The 16,716-nt window shown below is 42.0% G+C and overlaps 1 protein-coding gene across 5 annotated transcripts in view; it reads right to left on the bottom strand.

Annotated features, from left to right (window-relative positions):
• RHEB (Ras homolog, mTORC1 binding) overlaps window positions 1–16,716 on the bottom strand; it is a 46,966-nt gene that overhangs the window by 15,671 nt on the left and 14,579 nt on the right. For all 5 annotated transcript variants that reach the window (XM_059933005.1, XM_059933006.1, XM_059933007.1 and 2 more), the window contains one exon: window positions 4,615–4,686. In XM_059933005.1, the coding sequence (XP_059788988.1) occupies window positions 4,615–4,686 (72 nt within the window). The remainder of the gene's footprint in view (window positions 1–4,614; window positions 4,687–16,716) is intronic.

The following is a 16,716-nucleotide window of genomic DNA, read 5'->3' as shown; positions in this document are numbered from 1 at the left end:
GAGAAAGGATGGCTGAAAGAGAAGCAATAATCAAAGATACTCATACCAGCACCATACTTTTCTGATGTGGGCAGGGCTGCTAGAATCAGGGGAGTGAAAATTACAGACCAGACTACTCAAGCCAATTGCCACACTTTATATCATTCTTGTGCCCTTTCTGAAAATTATCACTTTAATGAAATAGTCAAACTAGATGAAAACTGAATGAGAATATATCAAGATAGGGAGTACCCAATATAAACTGTTTTCATCATTTCTAAGGAAGAAATTCTATTGGAATTTTTTTCCCCCACGTTGTAACCCCTCGGAACTTGGGACGCTTAGTGCCCTGACGGTGCTCTTGATCACCGTCGGCCAGGGGGCAGTCATGATGTTCCTGGGTGGAAACCTGCCCATCGACACCTCAGTCAGGTAAGATCAAAGGTGCGTCTTAGACTCAATGAAAATTCTGTAAGGAACGCTGGTGAGCAACAAACCTGTAACCTTCAATTAGAACTAAGTAGTTGTGGTTATGAAGTGTAATGGAATTATTATGAAAAGATTATTGAAACAAAACATTCATTCATTCAAGAACTTTTTTTTGAGTGCCTATGATCACCACCAGCATTGTTCTAGGTGTTCGAGACACTGCAGTCTCTGACCTCGGTGAGCTGACATCCCAGTAAAAGGAGGAAGAAGCAGACAGAGAGGCAAACAAGACATACACACAGTCAGGTATCTTCTCTGTGAGAAGCATCCAGGCAGAGCCTAAACTGCAAGTGAAGAAGTAAGAAAGGCAAGGAAAAGTGAGAAGGCAAAGCAGCTGAGCCTGCGAGAGAACGGCTGGAGACGAGGCAGGAGACGTTATTAGGACACGGTGAGGACCGCAGGTTTTTATTCAGAATGTGACGGGAAAACCAAGGGCTTTGAGCACCGAGTAACCTGGTCTGATTTATATTTTAGAAAGATCACTCTGGCTATGCTGTGAATAACTGAAACGGACAAAAGTGGCTAAGGGACATCAGTAGGAGCCCACAATATAGTGGCTACGTAGACTATCGTGATGGAAGGATGACGGTGGCCTGGACTAGCGGGGCGGAGTAGGAGGCGTGAGAAATGCTGGGTTCTGGATGTGCTGCACAGGTAGGACCCGAAGGATTTTCTGGTCGACTGGAAGTAGGTGCGAGAGAAAGGGGATCAGGGTGACTCCAAAGTACAAACGCACGATGTACCATCCATCAACAGAGGGAAAGCCTGGAGGAGCAGCACGGGGTGGGGGGGGGGTGGGGGGGAGGGAGCAGGGGCTGGGTTTAGGTATGTTCAGTTGGAAAGCCCACGAAATACCAGTTCAGGGGAGAGGAGAGGCTGGGGGCTGTGGTGAGCCAAGCAAGTTCTTGGAGAGTGAGGGTCACAAGAAAGCAAGTGCAGGGAGAGCCAGAGGGGCACCTGTGATGCCGGGTCAGAAAAACACGAAAATTCAGCCAAGGAGGCTGGGGGAGTACTGGCTAGTGAGGGAAGAGACACACAAGAAATAAGATATTAATAAACGTTTTAGTATTTCGTTGCATATAAAAAGGATGTAAATCCTCCTACACATGGCAGTGAAATGAAATTGAAGACCTTCCATCTGCCACAGGAAAACTGCCTCTTCTTGTTACTATAGAAAAAAGGGAAGTGTAATGAGAGGTATGTCTGTCAGTTCCATAAACCAGGAACAGATTCTCCTACGCCCTCCTTGTGTAGAAAGGCAAAGCTGGCTCTCTCCGGGTATCACTTTCCTCTCTCCCTCCCTTTTTCAATCGCTGGAGAAATTAATCCAATTTCCAACCTAAAACCCCGAGACTGCCCTAAGCAGACTAATAGCCACTTACTAGTTAAACCTACTAATAAGCAAGGTAATAAGAGATTTCTAAAATTGGATATTCACAAAGTAAGATTTGTATTACTAAAGTGTATTGAGAACTCCTAATTCATATCCTACTGAGAAGTCTACCCACCATGCAATGCTTGATAATGCTGCAAAACTCCTAATGAGAATTCCCCAACTTTCTGAGAGCAGCTTTATTAATTCATCAACAGGGCTACCTTGAGATGGCAGAAACTGTGAACTGCTGCTATTTTTTCCTTTAAAGTATAAACCACCATTAGTTAAATTTCATCATATCAATTTAGTTTGCAATGAGTTGTTTATACACTACAGTATATAAAAAAGCTACATCTGCATAACAGTATTTGGTCTAGAAATTTCCCCAAACTAGAAAATATTATTATGGTTTCATTGATATTATTCTCCTATACCCCTATGTTAAAAGATGACATAGTTGCAGCATTTTTGCTTTTGCAGTGATACTTCACAGAGACGTGTTACTACTGAACGTTTGATAGAAACAACCTGTTCTGTATTATAAAGTTAAGTGTGAAAAGAATCCCCAGATTTACAGAGTACTGTGTTTTTTAAATCCATAAAACTACCCATTCATTTATGTTGCTAGCAATGAGTTTATGATACCATTCCCTTTCTCATTCCTTGTTATCTCTGAACAATGTTTTCCTACTAAATCATGGGGGAAAGGGTGGAGGAAGGGTTTCTGCCCTGTGTTAGACGGTCAGAAGCCTGGTAAATGGAACGTGATGTCTGTATATGTCTCATGAACTTTTAAGGGATTCACATACTCTGACAGTCATTTCTGCCCTTGCCTAAAGATTTAATAAATACTGTTAATTCATTCTTTACTATTTAACAGTAAGTATTAGATAGGTAAACATTAAAATCATGATTAAAGTTGATGCTGACAGGCTTCAAAGTAGGGTCATATCATTCTGCTTCTGAGATACTATCAAGGTAATAAAGTTGTACTTTCACTGGGTCCATTCCTTACATATAAAGAAAATGTATTTATATTCAACACCATGACTCTCCTTCCAACTCGATTTTAAAGAGCACAAAGATACACAATCCTAAGAACCACTTTTATGGGCAGAGCTTACCAGGAAAACTATCTTCTACTGTTCTATGACTAAAATTCCCAAATAAGCCTTATCTCTTTAAGGACACAAAATTAAAAATTGCTACATAACAGCAAATATTAAGGGCAAGATCACGGCTTTCTTATGTTCTTATCCCAGTGGCGGACAACCAAACTTGTTCAGGTAGCATTAAAATGAGTCTGCCTCTCACACCTGCAGACTATCATGTGCCAGCTAACAAATCAACACCGCATGCGGTCAGGACCCCTCCTTCCTGATACCGGCAGGGGTTACTTCAAACTCTCTTCCCAGAGTTAGTTTAGCAACCAACAGCTTTCCTTCCCTGCCACCAGCACGCCAGGACACGAAGGACAGCTTAATATTTTAAGCCAGAGGCTGGCAAACCCTTCCTGAAAAGGGCCAGACAGTAACTATTTTAGGCTTTGTGGGCCATATGGTCTCTGCGGCAACTACTCAACAGCTCTGCTACGGTAGAGCAAAGACAGCCATAGACGGTATAGTGTAAGGGAACAAGCAGGGCCGTGTTCTGATAAATCTCTAGGGTGCTGAAATCTAAAATTCACAGAACACTCACATGTCACAAACATTATTCCTTTTCAAATATTAAAAATGTAAAAACCATTCTTTGCTCATGGGCTGTACAAAAAGGCAGTGGGGCCTTTGTGACCTGCAGGCCATAGTTTGTCCACCCCCCTGTTGGAAGCTCCTTTTTAAGTCTCTCTCTTGCAAGCTTTGGGCAGGTGAAGTCTGTGAATCCAGCTGTTAAAGTCCATGAACCTGGCTGTTAAGTCGGCTTCATGTCTAACATGCCAATCAGGGTTTGACGAATTCCACCTTTAAATCTATGTGCTCCTGGTGATAAATCCTAGGTAAGTCCTGGTGCCCAGAACCTAAGAAGACTGGTTCCAGGGCCTACCTAGGGTTCTAAGATAGCACAAAACAAGACCAACTTCCCTGGATGGAAGTGTTTCAGGTTCTCTTTCATGATCCCTAGAATCAAGACTTGTGTCCTAGTCCTAGAATCCTTCCGGAAGATTCTGAAACCAGGGACTGAAACTAGATGAGGTAAAGGCTGTGACTGGTTCTGGTCTTGGGTGCTTTTTCCTGCACGTGGCCTGAGATGCCAATAGGCTTTGGAGCCAACTTCTCAGGAAATGCGGCGAGGGCTCTCTCCAATCCCCGACAGCTCACTTCTGCACAGCCCCCTCTCAAGTCTTCAGAACTAGAAAGGGCTGGGGGACTAGCGCTTCTACAAGAGTAAGGTACAAAGGATCCGGAGTGTGTTCATCCTTTCTTTTTAAGCTTGGAATCCCTAAAAAGGGCTACTGTTGAGAAGGAAAAAAAAAAAAAAAGATTCTGCTCTCTACTTGTTTTCTTAAAGCAGCATCTCTAATATGAGGTTCCAATGTAAAACTGGGTTCCAATGGAGATGAGTAACAATTTCTAGATGGTGGGACCTGGACACTGAATAAAATTCATTCAGTGTAAAGTGGGTAAAGCTGTTGGAAGCTTTTTTGGGCCCCCAGTTGGAGATCTATACGTTTAACTGAACACCCCCTGCAACCAGAGCCTCCAGGAATATACAGTGGCTGTTTGTAGGCAAAAAGCAGGCTTCTCAGTTTATAAATCCTTGAAAACAATACTTACTGTTTTCTATGGTTGGATCGTAGGAATCAACAAATTGGCCTTCGACAAACTGAATCGTCAATGAGGATTTCCCTATAAGAGAGAGCAATAGCTGAGTACGCACTGGCATATTAAGGTAAAAATACTTTAATTCTACTATTTTACCAAGAAATACTCTAAATTCCATATATACTACAGGAATTTAAGCAATTACGCTATTATGAATTACACATGTCTGTGACATTAACAAACAGTACTGACCGGTACGCATATCACATAGTTTGTCAAAAGTAAACAAACTCTTAAATAAGGTTTAAGCTAAGTTAATTTCCTCTGGTGTCCCTGAAATCTGGCTATTAATTTTGAACTCGAAATTAATAAAGCATGATCAGTTTCTTTGGGCTCTTTCACTTATGGCTGTTATAAGTGTTACCAAGTAGTTTTTAAAGAGGATAATCTGAAAATATGTGATAAAAGTCGGTTTTTAAAACTTCTTGAAGGTAGAAATTCTCTCTCAATCATTCAGTATTGAAGGCCTCACAATGTCTGGAACACAGAAGACAATAAAGAAATGCTCTGACTTCACAAAATCACCAGTAATAGTTGAGCCTGTATGTTAACAAATCAAGAACCAGAGCCCCAGGTTCTCACCCCCCTGTTGTCAGTAAATTTCTCCTGGAGGACTTTAGAAGAGGGTACCCTGTGAAGACACCCTGCAAGAACACAGGCCACATTACAGCCATCCCTCCCCTCAGACACCAAAATCCGAGGATACTCAAGTCCCTTACATAAAACGGTGCAGTATTAATGAACTTATTTACAAAGCAGAAACATACTCACAGACACAGAAAACAAATTTATGGGTACCAAAGGGGGAAGGTGGGAGGAGGGATAAATTAGGAGTTTGGGATTAGCAGATACATACTGCTAAACAGATAAACAACAAAGTCCCACTGTACAGCACAGGGAACTATAATCAATATCCTGTAATAAACCATAATGGGAAAGAATATGAAAAATAATATATATGTATAACTGAATCACTTTGCTGTACACTTGAAACTAACACAACGTTGTAAATCAACTATACCACAATAAAAAAAAAAAGGCGTAGTATTTGCATATAACCTAGCACATTTTCCCACATACTTTTAAATCTCTAGATTACTTATAATACCCAATAATACAATGTAAATGCCATGTAAACAGTTGCCAGCATGCAATAAATTCAAGTTTTGCATTTTGGAACTTTCTGCCCCCTGCCCGCCATATTTTCCATCCGAGGTTGGTTGACCCCCGGATGTGGGGCGAATACGAAGCGCAGACTGATTTTATCAGCAGGAAATAGGAAGTGGTCCCTCCCTAATTTCACCCCAAACCCTTCCTTCTCTCCGCGCCCTCAGAGCATTATAAAGCACACACACTACATGCTCGCTGTATCTCACGGAACTTCCATCTCAAAGGAGGTGCAGGGAGAGCCAAGGAGAGAGGTTTGGTAACATGAGTTTTACACTCCTGGGGTTTGGGTTGGGCCTGTCCTCCTCCAGACCACGGAGGGGTGCGGTCCACAGGGGGCACAGTGTTTTCACACCAAAGGCAGTCCCCATACACTCAAATTAACTAATACGCGAGCTTATAAGTAGGGGCTGCTGGGAGACAACGAGAAGAGCCCCGAGTTGGCAGGCCTGCCCGCTCCTCACGAGCAGCTAAGCACCGTTCAGAGCGTCTCCAGAATGACAAACAACTGAAATCCTTCTCTACAAAGCAGCCTACAAAAGCTTTTGAAAATTAAACATTACTTCCCTGCTTAAAATCCTCACCGCCATCAGAATAACCCCCAGCTCCTAACCCTGCCCACAGCCCCGGGCTCTCCCCGTGGGTGCCCTGCTCTGCCCCCTTCCCTACCTCATCTGCTGCCCTCCCTCCTCCTCCCGGGCCCTCCCAGGCTCCAGTCACATCCTTCTGTCCCTGCCAAGTTCCTGCCCGCCTTTGTGCCTTTGTCCCAGCCACCCCGCATCTCTGAATGTACAGACTCACTTTTATCGTTATTCTGGCCTGAGCTCAAACATCCCTTCCCCGAGACCGCCCAACCGAAGGTGGCGCCAGCTCCCTAACAGTCACGCTCTCATAGCCATCTTGTTTTATTTCTTTTTAGTGCTTAAAGTTATCTAAAATTTTCTTCTTTCACTAATTAGTCTACCAAGACCAGCGCAGTGCCCGACACACTGTAGACATGTGGGCTCAGACCTCCGAAGGGCACGTTCACCCTCAGATACTACAGAAGATGTCCATTTACACACATGACTAGGAAACACAGTTCTAGTCTGTGTTGGTGTCCAAGCACGGGCCTGCCTGTGACACAGGGATACAGTGGCAATCCAGGAATGTCACACACTTCAAGCGGACTGTGTTCAAAAGAAACCATGTTATATAAGCTAGCCCATAAAGGAGCATTTAGCTCAAAACACAGCAAAGCTATTTTATGTAATGAAAGCAGCAAGGGAAAAAACCCTCTCTTGTAAGTTAGCAAAACTGAAAAATTTTAGAAAGAAAATAAACTTCTTTAGAGCTTTTGAAGAATTAAAAACAAAAGGAATTAAAAATGATTTTGAAAACTTTTAAAAAGCAGAACTGGATTAAAAATAGTGAAAGAAAGAGGGTGTGATATACATACTACGTTCCCCCAAAGAGGACGGAAACCGGTAGCAAACACTGGATTAGACCGTAATGAACCATTATGTACCGGCACCAGCTAAGTCTCAACAGCCTTACTTGCAGGGGTGAGGGGAGGGGGAGAAGAGCCTCAGGACTTACCGCGCGAAATTTCAGAAGCCACAACCAAAAGCAAGTTACGCACAGTAAACAAGACAGCATGAGATAAAGTGCAAAGATGGAGTTATAGATAACAACTGGACCACACTTAAAGATACAATTATTGGCACATATCCCAAGAAGACTTCCTCATTTGTACCTTTATAAAGGGCATAAATTATTTGACAGGCTAAATGGACATTTAACTTGAAAACACAAGTAATTATTCTGGCAAAAGCAGACAATGTAGTTCAACCCAAATCACAATGCAGGTTGACAGCAAACTATCACCTTCACAAGTAACTGGGACACCAGATTTAAAACTGCAGTTCCTCAGGGGGCAAGCTGGACTTCTCAATCAGATCGGTCCTCGGAAAAAGGGATTATTCATTAGCAGAAGCAGGACTGAAGAAAAGCTAGGTCTCCCTCGGGTCTCTCATCCTTGGACTCTCCCCTAAGGGAGATCATTAATTCCTTAAATTAAGGAGGGACAGGGAGGCTACATTTGCAGACTTGACACAGGGGTTTTCTACGGTTTCCATGAAAAAGGAGAATTATATAGAAGACAACTAGTGCCGAAATCTTTACAAGTCAGCACTAAACGATAATTATTCTTAGTAAATAAAGCCCACTGCTCATAGTGTTCTCAGTCCTGGTTCTAGTAATTTCTGGCTTTCAGAGATGTCCTTACCATCCTCATCCTCCAAAGCAGCAATTCAGCTCTTTGGTCAAGTTTCGCAAGCAGTTTGCTTGCAGCAGCTCCAAGAGACTTTGTTCATCTACAGCAAATTATGTTCTTTACTTGAGCACCTTTAAAATTTTCCCCTCATAATAAGTTCATACATTTATTTGGCTTTTGTCCTTATCAAATTCAGATTCTGAAACACTAGTTATGATCATGTTTCAGCAATGATCATGCTCTCGAAAGGTGCATTAATTTGTACAATCTGAAGAGAATCTCAACTCCAGATCAACTCTTTGGAGAAATGTTATATGAAAGCAATATAGGAGTGATCTGAAACAAACGGAAAAGCAGCACGTGCCCAGATGTGTGTTTATCAACACAGACATAAATCACTCGTTTTATGATATAACAGTACTGTAAGAGGTTTGAAAATATATCTCAACATCCCACAATTAACTTCCAAATATTTTCCCTCCAAACTAAGAACCGCCTTAGTTTTAAAAGTCATAAAAATTATTAAAAAAAAAGTTTCTTCTGAACTTTTACTATGTAAAAACAGCATTGTTATATATACATTTTTTGCAATGGTAATTTAGCACAGTAAGTTTTTTCACCCAGTATTTTCACAACAGAAGATATACCTTCAAGGTTGTTAACTGAACCTCTCACACTTCACAATTGTTATAAAATAGGCACTATTTATACAAACGTTTTAATACTTTTCAGATTAATTTTGAACAACTTTTCATGCTTATTCTCCATAAAGAAAAAAAATTACTTATATATCTCTCCCCACCCTGAAACCAGCATCCTCTGGAACAGCAGACAGTCACTCGTTCACGGGGATAAAATGGGGAGGAGTAGGTCTCAATCTGCTGGGCTATCACATCGTTGGGCAGAAGGGTCCGCTGGACCAACGTCACGCACCTAGCATACAACCCATCCCAAGAACTGCTTTCATTTTTACCTTGAGTCCTTAAGCTTGCCTTATGGGACTTCTTTGTCCATGCAGACGAACTGACTAACAGTTTAGCTTCCAAGCTCACGGGTCTTGCCACCAATAATAACCACCTCCACACACTTCAGCGACTGCCTCCTGAGCACGACAGGAAACACCCAGACGACTCCACCTCCAACCCTGCACCTCCCGCGAACCAATCAATAAGCAGGTGGTGAGTCTTCCCAGCGTCCTCACCTTCTGACTCCCATCACCTAATCCAGACCATCTCTGGAAGCAATGTTTTCAAACCAGGGGTTGTATCCCACCAGATCATGAAATCAACATACTGAGCTAGGACCAGCACCGTTTTTAAAGAAATAGGAACACCAGAGTGGACTGCAAATAATAAAGTCATCATGGAACTTTTCAGTTATATAAACATTTATGACTGGGTCACAACGTACAATGTATTTCTTACTACAGACTGAGGCCCAAAAAGTTAGATATACCCTGCGCTCTACGAGTCTCCTGAATCTCCAATCTCTACCACTGTTCACTTCCTTCCTGATCAGTTTAAGTCCCAAGATAAATCACTGTGCCCCACGCACTACTCTTTCATCAGAACCTGTCAATTTCCTTTCTCTGGGCTGATAAATTCTATGATCTTAATCTCATCTTTGGCCTTTTGTGAGCCTGTTGAGCTCAGCTGCAGAAAACCCCCAACCCTGTGGCTTGGCAACCATTCTCAAGCTGTGGCCTTTCCCCCCCGCTCTGTCCTCTGTCTTTAGGAATCTTTAGGAATCCTTTCTGTGAGTGTCCCTTTCCCAACAAAGCAGCGAAGTGTGGTTCCAGCAGCATCCCAGGGCAACCTACTGCAACTGCAAATTCCTAAGCCCCACCCAAACCTCCCAGGCAGGAGTATTAACAAGCCCCCACTCATGTGCTTCACCCTAAAGTTTAATTACCACTCCCCCCTCAGGTGCCAAGTTCAAATGTGACCATTCTAAATCACCTACCTCCCCCTGTCTGCAGGGTGTTCCCAAATCCTCCAGTTCCTCCCAGCAGCTCAGATCATAAGCATTTAAAGAACACACAACATGGGCCAGGAACTGGGACACAGCCATGACTACAAGCTGGGGCTGAACCTTAGAGGTAACTACTGTGACACCGCTGTCTTCCACTCACCTTTGCCTTGGCTCTGTGCACGTCAGACAGTGTGAAGGGAGCCCCTGGGCTGTGCAATGCAGCCCGTCTGCCTGGCCCTCTTCACATCATCACCACGGCACAGAGGAAGCGGGCAGCACACCCTTCTTTCCACAGAAGCGATTCCAGCCCCTGGGCTCTACATCCCATCCCCGCTCCTGGGCTCTACATCCCATCCCCGCTCCTGGGCTCTACATCCCATCCCCGCTCCTGGGCTCTACATCCCATCCCCGCTCCTGGTCTCCTCCAAATCTTCCTCCTGAAACAGTTCTGAACACATTCTTCATTTCTCTACTGGTTTAACTCCAATCCATCTGGTTTGTTCACATGCCTCTGACATACTTATTAAATATGTTTAAAAATCCAGGGGAGTACATCCTGACTTACGTTCCCCTTCTGCTCTCAGTGCTATAGAAAGACTTGGTTGGGTGTTGCAGCCGTTGGGTGCTACATCCCTGACCACAGAGATGAGCGCATGCTCTAGAAAATGATCTCAGTCGCTTAAAGCTCTACCCCACTAACCCAAATCAAACGCAACCGTGGGGATGCACGTGACCTGCATGTCCGGTAGTAATCTGACTACAATACCTGACAAAAAGTGTGTAGCCTCTGGTTTGAGGAGCCTTGAAGTAAAAAGTCAGGAACATAGAGGCTAAAGCTACAGAGGCAATTAAGGAAGAGCAGCAGCTCTTTCACTTAACAAAAGAAATCAAAGAACAGTGAAGCATGCAACGTATAACAACAATTCCAAGAAACTACTGGCCAGAGGCACGTTGTGACTTCGGGATGTCTGCCTCCATAGGGACCAGATGCTGACACAGCCACCAAGCTGCAGGTGGTCTACTCTCCCCTCCAGTTCCCCGGAGCTAAATGGTTACACTACCCACACTGAAACCTGGACTTGTAGCTTCATCAGTTACAGACAGAAGAGCTGGACTATTCACTTTGTAAAATAAGGAGATGCGCTCCCCAACCTGTCCAAACACCTTTTTCCCTCCCGGTTCTGCCTCACAACAGCTGTATTTTTAACAGTGTCAAGCTTGGTAACATTTCATTCCATTCTGAATCCCGAGTTTTCAAATCCCTGACTATGGATTAACTCATTAATTTCTCAAATAGCTATTAAGCAGCTATTATGTTCCAGGCATGGTTCTAGGCGCTGGGATATATCAGCGAACAAACAGAAATTGCTTGGTACATAAATTCTAATAGTGAGAAGTATATTAAAATAAAAAAGCACAATAAATGCAATAAATTGGAGGAAATATGTATCTATTCCTTGTAAACAAAGGAACATAACAAATAATTACCATGATTTTTTAAACTAATGAATGAATGGATCTAAGCAATGATGAGGAGCAGCTATTAATGCCGCCAAAAGAGAAATAACCAGATATTATGGGTCTCCTAGTAGCAATTTTAAGGAGGGTGGGGAAGGAAAAAGAGAAAGAAACCGCCTAAATCTGACCAAACTGCTAGATTTAACTACCAATTTACAGGAAATAACGGGGGACAAATGAACATCTTGAATACTATAGGATGCAATAGCAAAACCCAGATTCTAGGTAACACTTCAGGTAACCCCTATATACCAGAATTTCTAGGGTGGGGCCCATGCTTCACTCAGTATTTTTCAAACTCCTCCAGTGATTCCAGCGTATCTGGAAGTTTGAAAACCAGTGTTCTAAAGCAGGGCTTCCCTAATGTTAAAGAATAAGCAGTTCTCCTAGGGACCACGTTAAAGTGTAGATTGTTGATCTATTTGATCTGGGGTGGGGTGTGGGATTTTCCATTTCTACCAAGATCCCTGGTGATACTGATCTCCAAACCAAGTTCTAAAGTTTAGAACACTGGTTCACAAACTTAGCTGCACTCCGGAAACACAGAGGGAATTCCAAAAACTACTGGCTGGGCCTCATCCTCAAGTAATTCTGATTTAATTACTACAAGGTGCAGCCAGGGCACGGGGATTGTTAAAAAGATCCCTGAGTGATTCCAATGTGCCACAGGTTTGAGAACCCCTGGACCAAGGTCAAGGCTGGCAGGAAAAAAGAGATGGAAGAAACTCTGTTCTTGAGTTGACTGACTAGTCAACCGCTAGTCTTCCATTTATGTGAATGAATAAACCTTATTCTTTAAGCCAGCATGAGACAAATTATTTCGCAGTCAAAAGCATACTAACTGATTGCAATATTATTGCAATAGAACTGAAAATTTTAGTATCTTCTTATAAAGATCACTCAAATCACTCTTCTATTTGATAAATTCATATTTTAGAGTGATAGGAGTCTTCTCTGCTTTAAGAAACATTACTTATCACTTGACTCTACACCCACTCTTAACTGACACAATCTGGAAGTAAAATTTCTCAAGGGGGACTTCCCTGGTGGTGCAGTGGTTAAGAGTCCGCCTGCCAATGCAGGGGACACGGGTTCGAGCCCTGGTCCGGGAAGATCCCACATGCCGCGGAGCAACTAAGCCCGTGTGCCACAACTACTGAGCCTGCGCTCTAGAGGCTGCGAGCCACAACTACTGAGCCCACGTGCCACAACTATTGAAGCCCGCTCACCTAGAGCCCGTGCTCCGCAACAAGAGATGCCACTGCAATGAGAAGCCCGCGCACTGCAACGAAGAGTAGACCCCGCTTGCTGCAACTAGAGAAAGCCCACGCGCAGCAACGAAGACCCAACGCAGCCAAAAATAAATAAATAAATAAATTAAACAATTATATATATAAAAAAAATTTCTCAAGGAACAAACATCAGTGATGCCTTTTAATAATTGACTTCAATGATCCTTGGAAGAGGCCAGAGCCAGAAACTTAAAGAAAGCTGCTGACCAAGCACTGGGGTCATATTTTTTACGTGTCTGGGATGGGGGTGGCAAATGGGACAGGACACGGTCCTACCAGGAACCAAGCAAGCTCCCCACAAGAGGATTGTGGACTGGGGCCAGATGATGGCCAGTGAAAAAACCCAACAGAAAAGAGTGAGTAAAGATGGGAAGAGGGCAGAGGAAGTAAGAGGAAAACAACTCAAACACCAACCTGTAATCCCAAATTCCCAACCACACAAAAACTCTATTACTAAGAAAAAGCAGCCATCAGAATAATTGGAATAGGTGAAATTAATCTTATAAAGGTCTGGGAAGACTGTAACTAAACATGCCCAGAGTTCCCAGAGATTATCCAAGGAATTGCTTCTACTGTAAAAAACTTATGAAAAAACAGATTAAACATGATCAAGTGAATATGAAAATACTTTTTTTTCACAAATACTCTGTTTAAAAAAAATCCAGGTAACATCTTTTGAAATAAGTTCCTACTATTTCACATAAAATACATTTCAAGTAAATAATGGAATAACTGTGGTTATGGCCACAGGGCAAAAAGTATTCGCCACGTAATAATCAACTTTTCCCGTTTCCAGGACTCCATTTATTCTAAGAAACATCATCTGTTAACGGCAGCTTCGCGGGGCAGGGGTTGATGAGAACACACTAGTAAATTAAAACCACAATACATCCTGGCATTGAGGAAATATAATTAATAGAAACAGGACTGAGGGTTAAGGTTCAGGATTTGAATTCAGATTACGGTGTGAACCCCAGCTGTGTCTCTGGGGAAGTTAATGCCTTTGTGCCTTGGAACCCTCATGCGTGTGATGACTAAACACAGTACACCTTCAGTCCACACACATCGACTGATGCTATTCCATAACAGGATTCTATGATCACCTGAATTCTGAAAAAGATGTCAGCATGATACACCTGATTGCCATCTACAAGGATCCTGTAATCTTAACAGAAAGGAAGGCACCTATGTGAAAGGTCAAGTACACCCCTCCCCCCCACAGGATTAGAAAGTGGTGGTGGTGTTTTGTAAAAAAGAACTGCCAGGGAGTTCCCCGGTGCTCCAGTGGTTAAGACTCTGCGATTCCACTGCAGGGGGCATGGGTTTGACCCCCGGCTGGGGAACTAAGATCCTGCATACCACACAGTGCGGCCAGAAAAAAAAAAAGAAGAACCACCACTGGAGAATTTCTACTGAGGAGAGGGAAGTGAGAGGAGGAAACACTAGGGAGATCAGGAGGAAATTCTGAAAAATGGACTAGAAATGAAAAATGGGCATTTTAACCTGCTTCAAAATAGGTATTTAATACAAACCAAAAAGGAAAAAAATGGAAAAACTGATCTGTAAGGGAAACAAGAACCTCAGACAATTTAAAAAAGAAACAAGTATGTACTTGATTTCAAGACTTAATAGGAGACTACAGTTATCAAGACAGTATGGTATTGGCATAAAAACAGACATATAGATTAATGGAACAAAATACAGGCTCCAGAAATAAACCCACACATATAAATGATCAGCTGATTTTGGATAAAGGTGCAAAGGCAATTCAAGGGAGAAAGAACAGTCTTTTTCAACAAGTGGTGCTGACACAACTGGATATCAATATTAAAGAGAAAGAACCTGACCATATCCCATATAAAAGTACAGGATAAAAAATGGATCACAGACCAACTGCAAAACCTAAACTATGAAACTTCTGGAAGAAAACACAGGAGAAAATCTCTGTGACCTTGAGTTAATAAGAAAGATTTCAACAGCACAATCCATAAAGAAAAAAAGGGTATATTGGACTTCATCGAAATTAAAACTGGTCAGCAAAAGATTCTTGTTAAGGGGATGAAAAGACAAACCACAGACCTGGAGAAAACATGTGCAAAACACATTATCCAACAAAGGGCATGAATCAGGATATATAACAAACTCTCAAAATTCAACAATGAAAAAACCACCCAATTAAGCATACGAGCAAAAGATTTGAACACTTTAACAAAGAAAATATTCAAACGGCAAGTAAGGACTTCCCTGGTGGTGCAGTGGTTAAGAATCCGCCTGCCAATGCAGGCGACATGGGTTCGAGCCCTGGTCCGGGAAGATCCCACATGCCGCGGAGCAACTAAGCCTCTGCGCCACAACTACTGAGCCCGCGTGCCACAACTACTGAAGCCTGTCCACCTAGAGCCCGAGCTCCACAACAAGAGAAGCCACCACAATGAGAAGCCCGTGCACCGCAACGACGAGTAGCCCCAGCTCCACTGCAACTACAGAAAGCCTGTGTGCAGCAACAAAGACCCAATGCAGACAAAAATAAATTTATTAAAAAAAATAAAACCGCTGCTAATCAAATTATATAAAAAAAAAGGCAAGTAAGCCCATGAAATGATGCTTATCATTATTCATTAGGAAAATGCAAATATAATTACAGTGAGATATAACACATCTAATTAAAAATGTCTACAATAAAAAAATACTGACAATACCAGTACTGGAGAGGATGTGGAGCAACTGTTCTCTTTGGACGGGGTGCAAAATGGTACAGTCACTTTGGAAAAACTTTTTTAAAAATAAAACACATTTATCAGATGACCCAGCAGTCCCATTCTTAGGTATTTTTCCAAGAGAAATGAAAACTATGGTCACCCAAAAACTTGTATGCATATACCTATAACAGCTTTATTCATAACTGTCCCAAAGTAGAAACAAACCAAATGTCCTTCAACCTGTTACTAGATAAACAAATTATATTAAATCCACACAAAGGAACACTACTCAGCAGTAAAAAGGAATGAACTACTGATAGACACAACAACACGGATAAATCTCAAATGTGATTCCATTTATATTACATTCTGGAAAAGACAAAACTACAGGGACAGAAAACAGAAGGGGGGTAAGGGCTGACTACAGAGGGGCACAAGGGCATTGTGCGGGGTTGATGGAACTGTTCTGTGTCTTGTGGTTGTGGTTACATAACTATAGAGTATTTACTTGTTAAAACCGAGCCATACACAAAAAGGGATAAATTTTACTGTATGTAAATTGTACTTCAAGTTTAAAAAAGAATCTTAACCTTTACCTCAGACACAAAAACTAGCTGGAAATGGATCATAGACCTGAACTTAAGAGCTAAAACAATTATACTTCTAGAAGTAAACATGAGAAAATTTTTATGATCTTCAGATAGGCAAAGATTCCTTACATGATAAAAGAATGAGTAAACCATAAGCAAAAGAACTGATAAACTGGGCTTTAACAAAATTACAAATTTCTGTTCTTTGAAATGTAATGAAAAGGAAGCCATGAACTAGGAGAAAATATTATATATATATGAAAAAGAACTATTATTCAGAATACATAACTCAATAAAAAGAACCCAATAACAAAGGCAAAACACTTGGACACTTCACAAAAGAAGATATATACAAATGGTCAAGAGGTATATGAAAAGACGCTCAATGTCATTAGTCATTGGGAAAACTCAAATTTCCATGGCCTACCACATCCGTACTGCTGAAGAGTTAGAAAACTGACAATATCAGATATCAGTGAGGATGGGTCTCATTTGTTGCTGGTGGAGTGTAAAATGGCACAAATGCTTTGGGAAACTGGTAGTTGCACAGAAAATTATAAACT

This window comes from Balaenoptera ricei, chromosome 9 (assembly GCF_028023285.1).
Source record: "Balaenoptera ricei isolate mBalRic1 chromosome 9, mBalRic1.hap2, whole genome shotgun sequence".
Taxonomy (NCBI): domain Eukaryota; kingdom Metazoa; phylum Chordata; class Mammalia; order Artiodactyla; family Balaenopteridae; genus Balaenoptera; species Balaenoptera ricei.
This window is presented reverse-complemented; position numbering and strand designations above follow the sequence as displayed.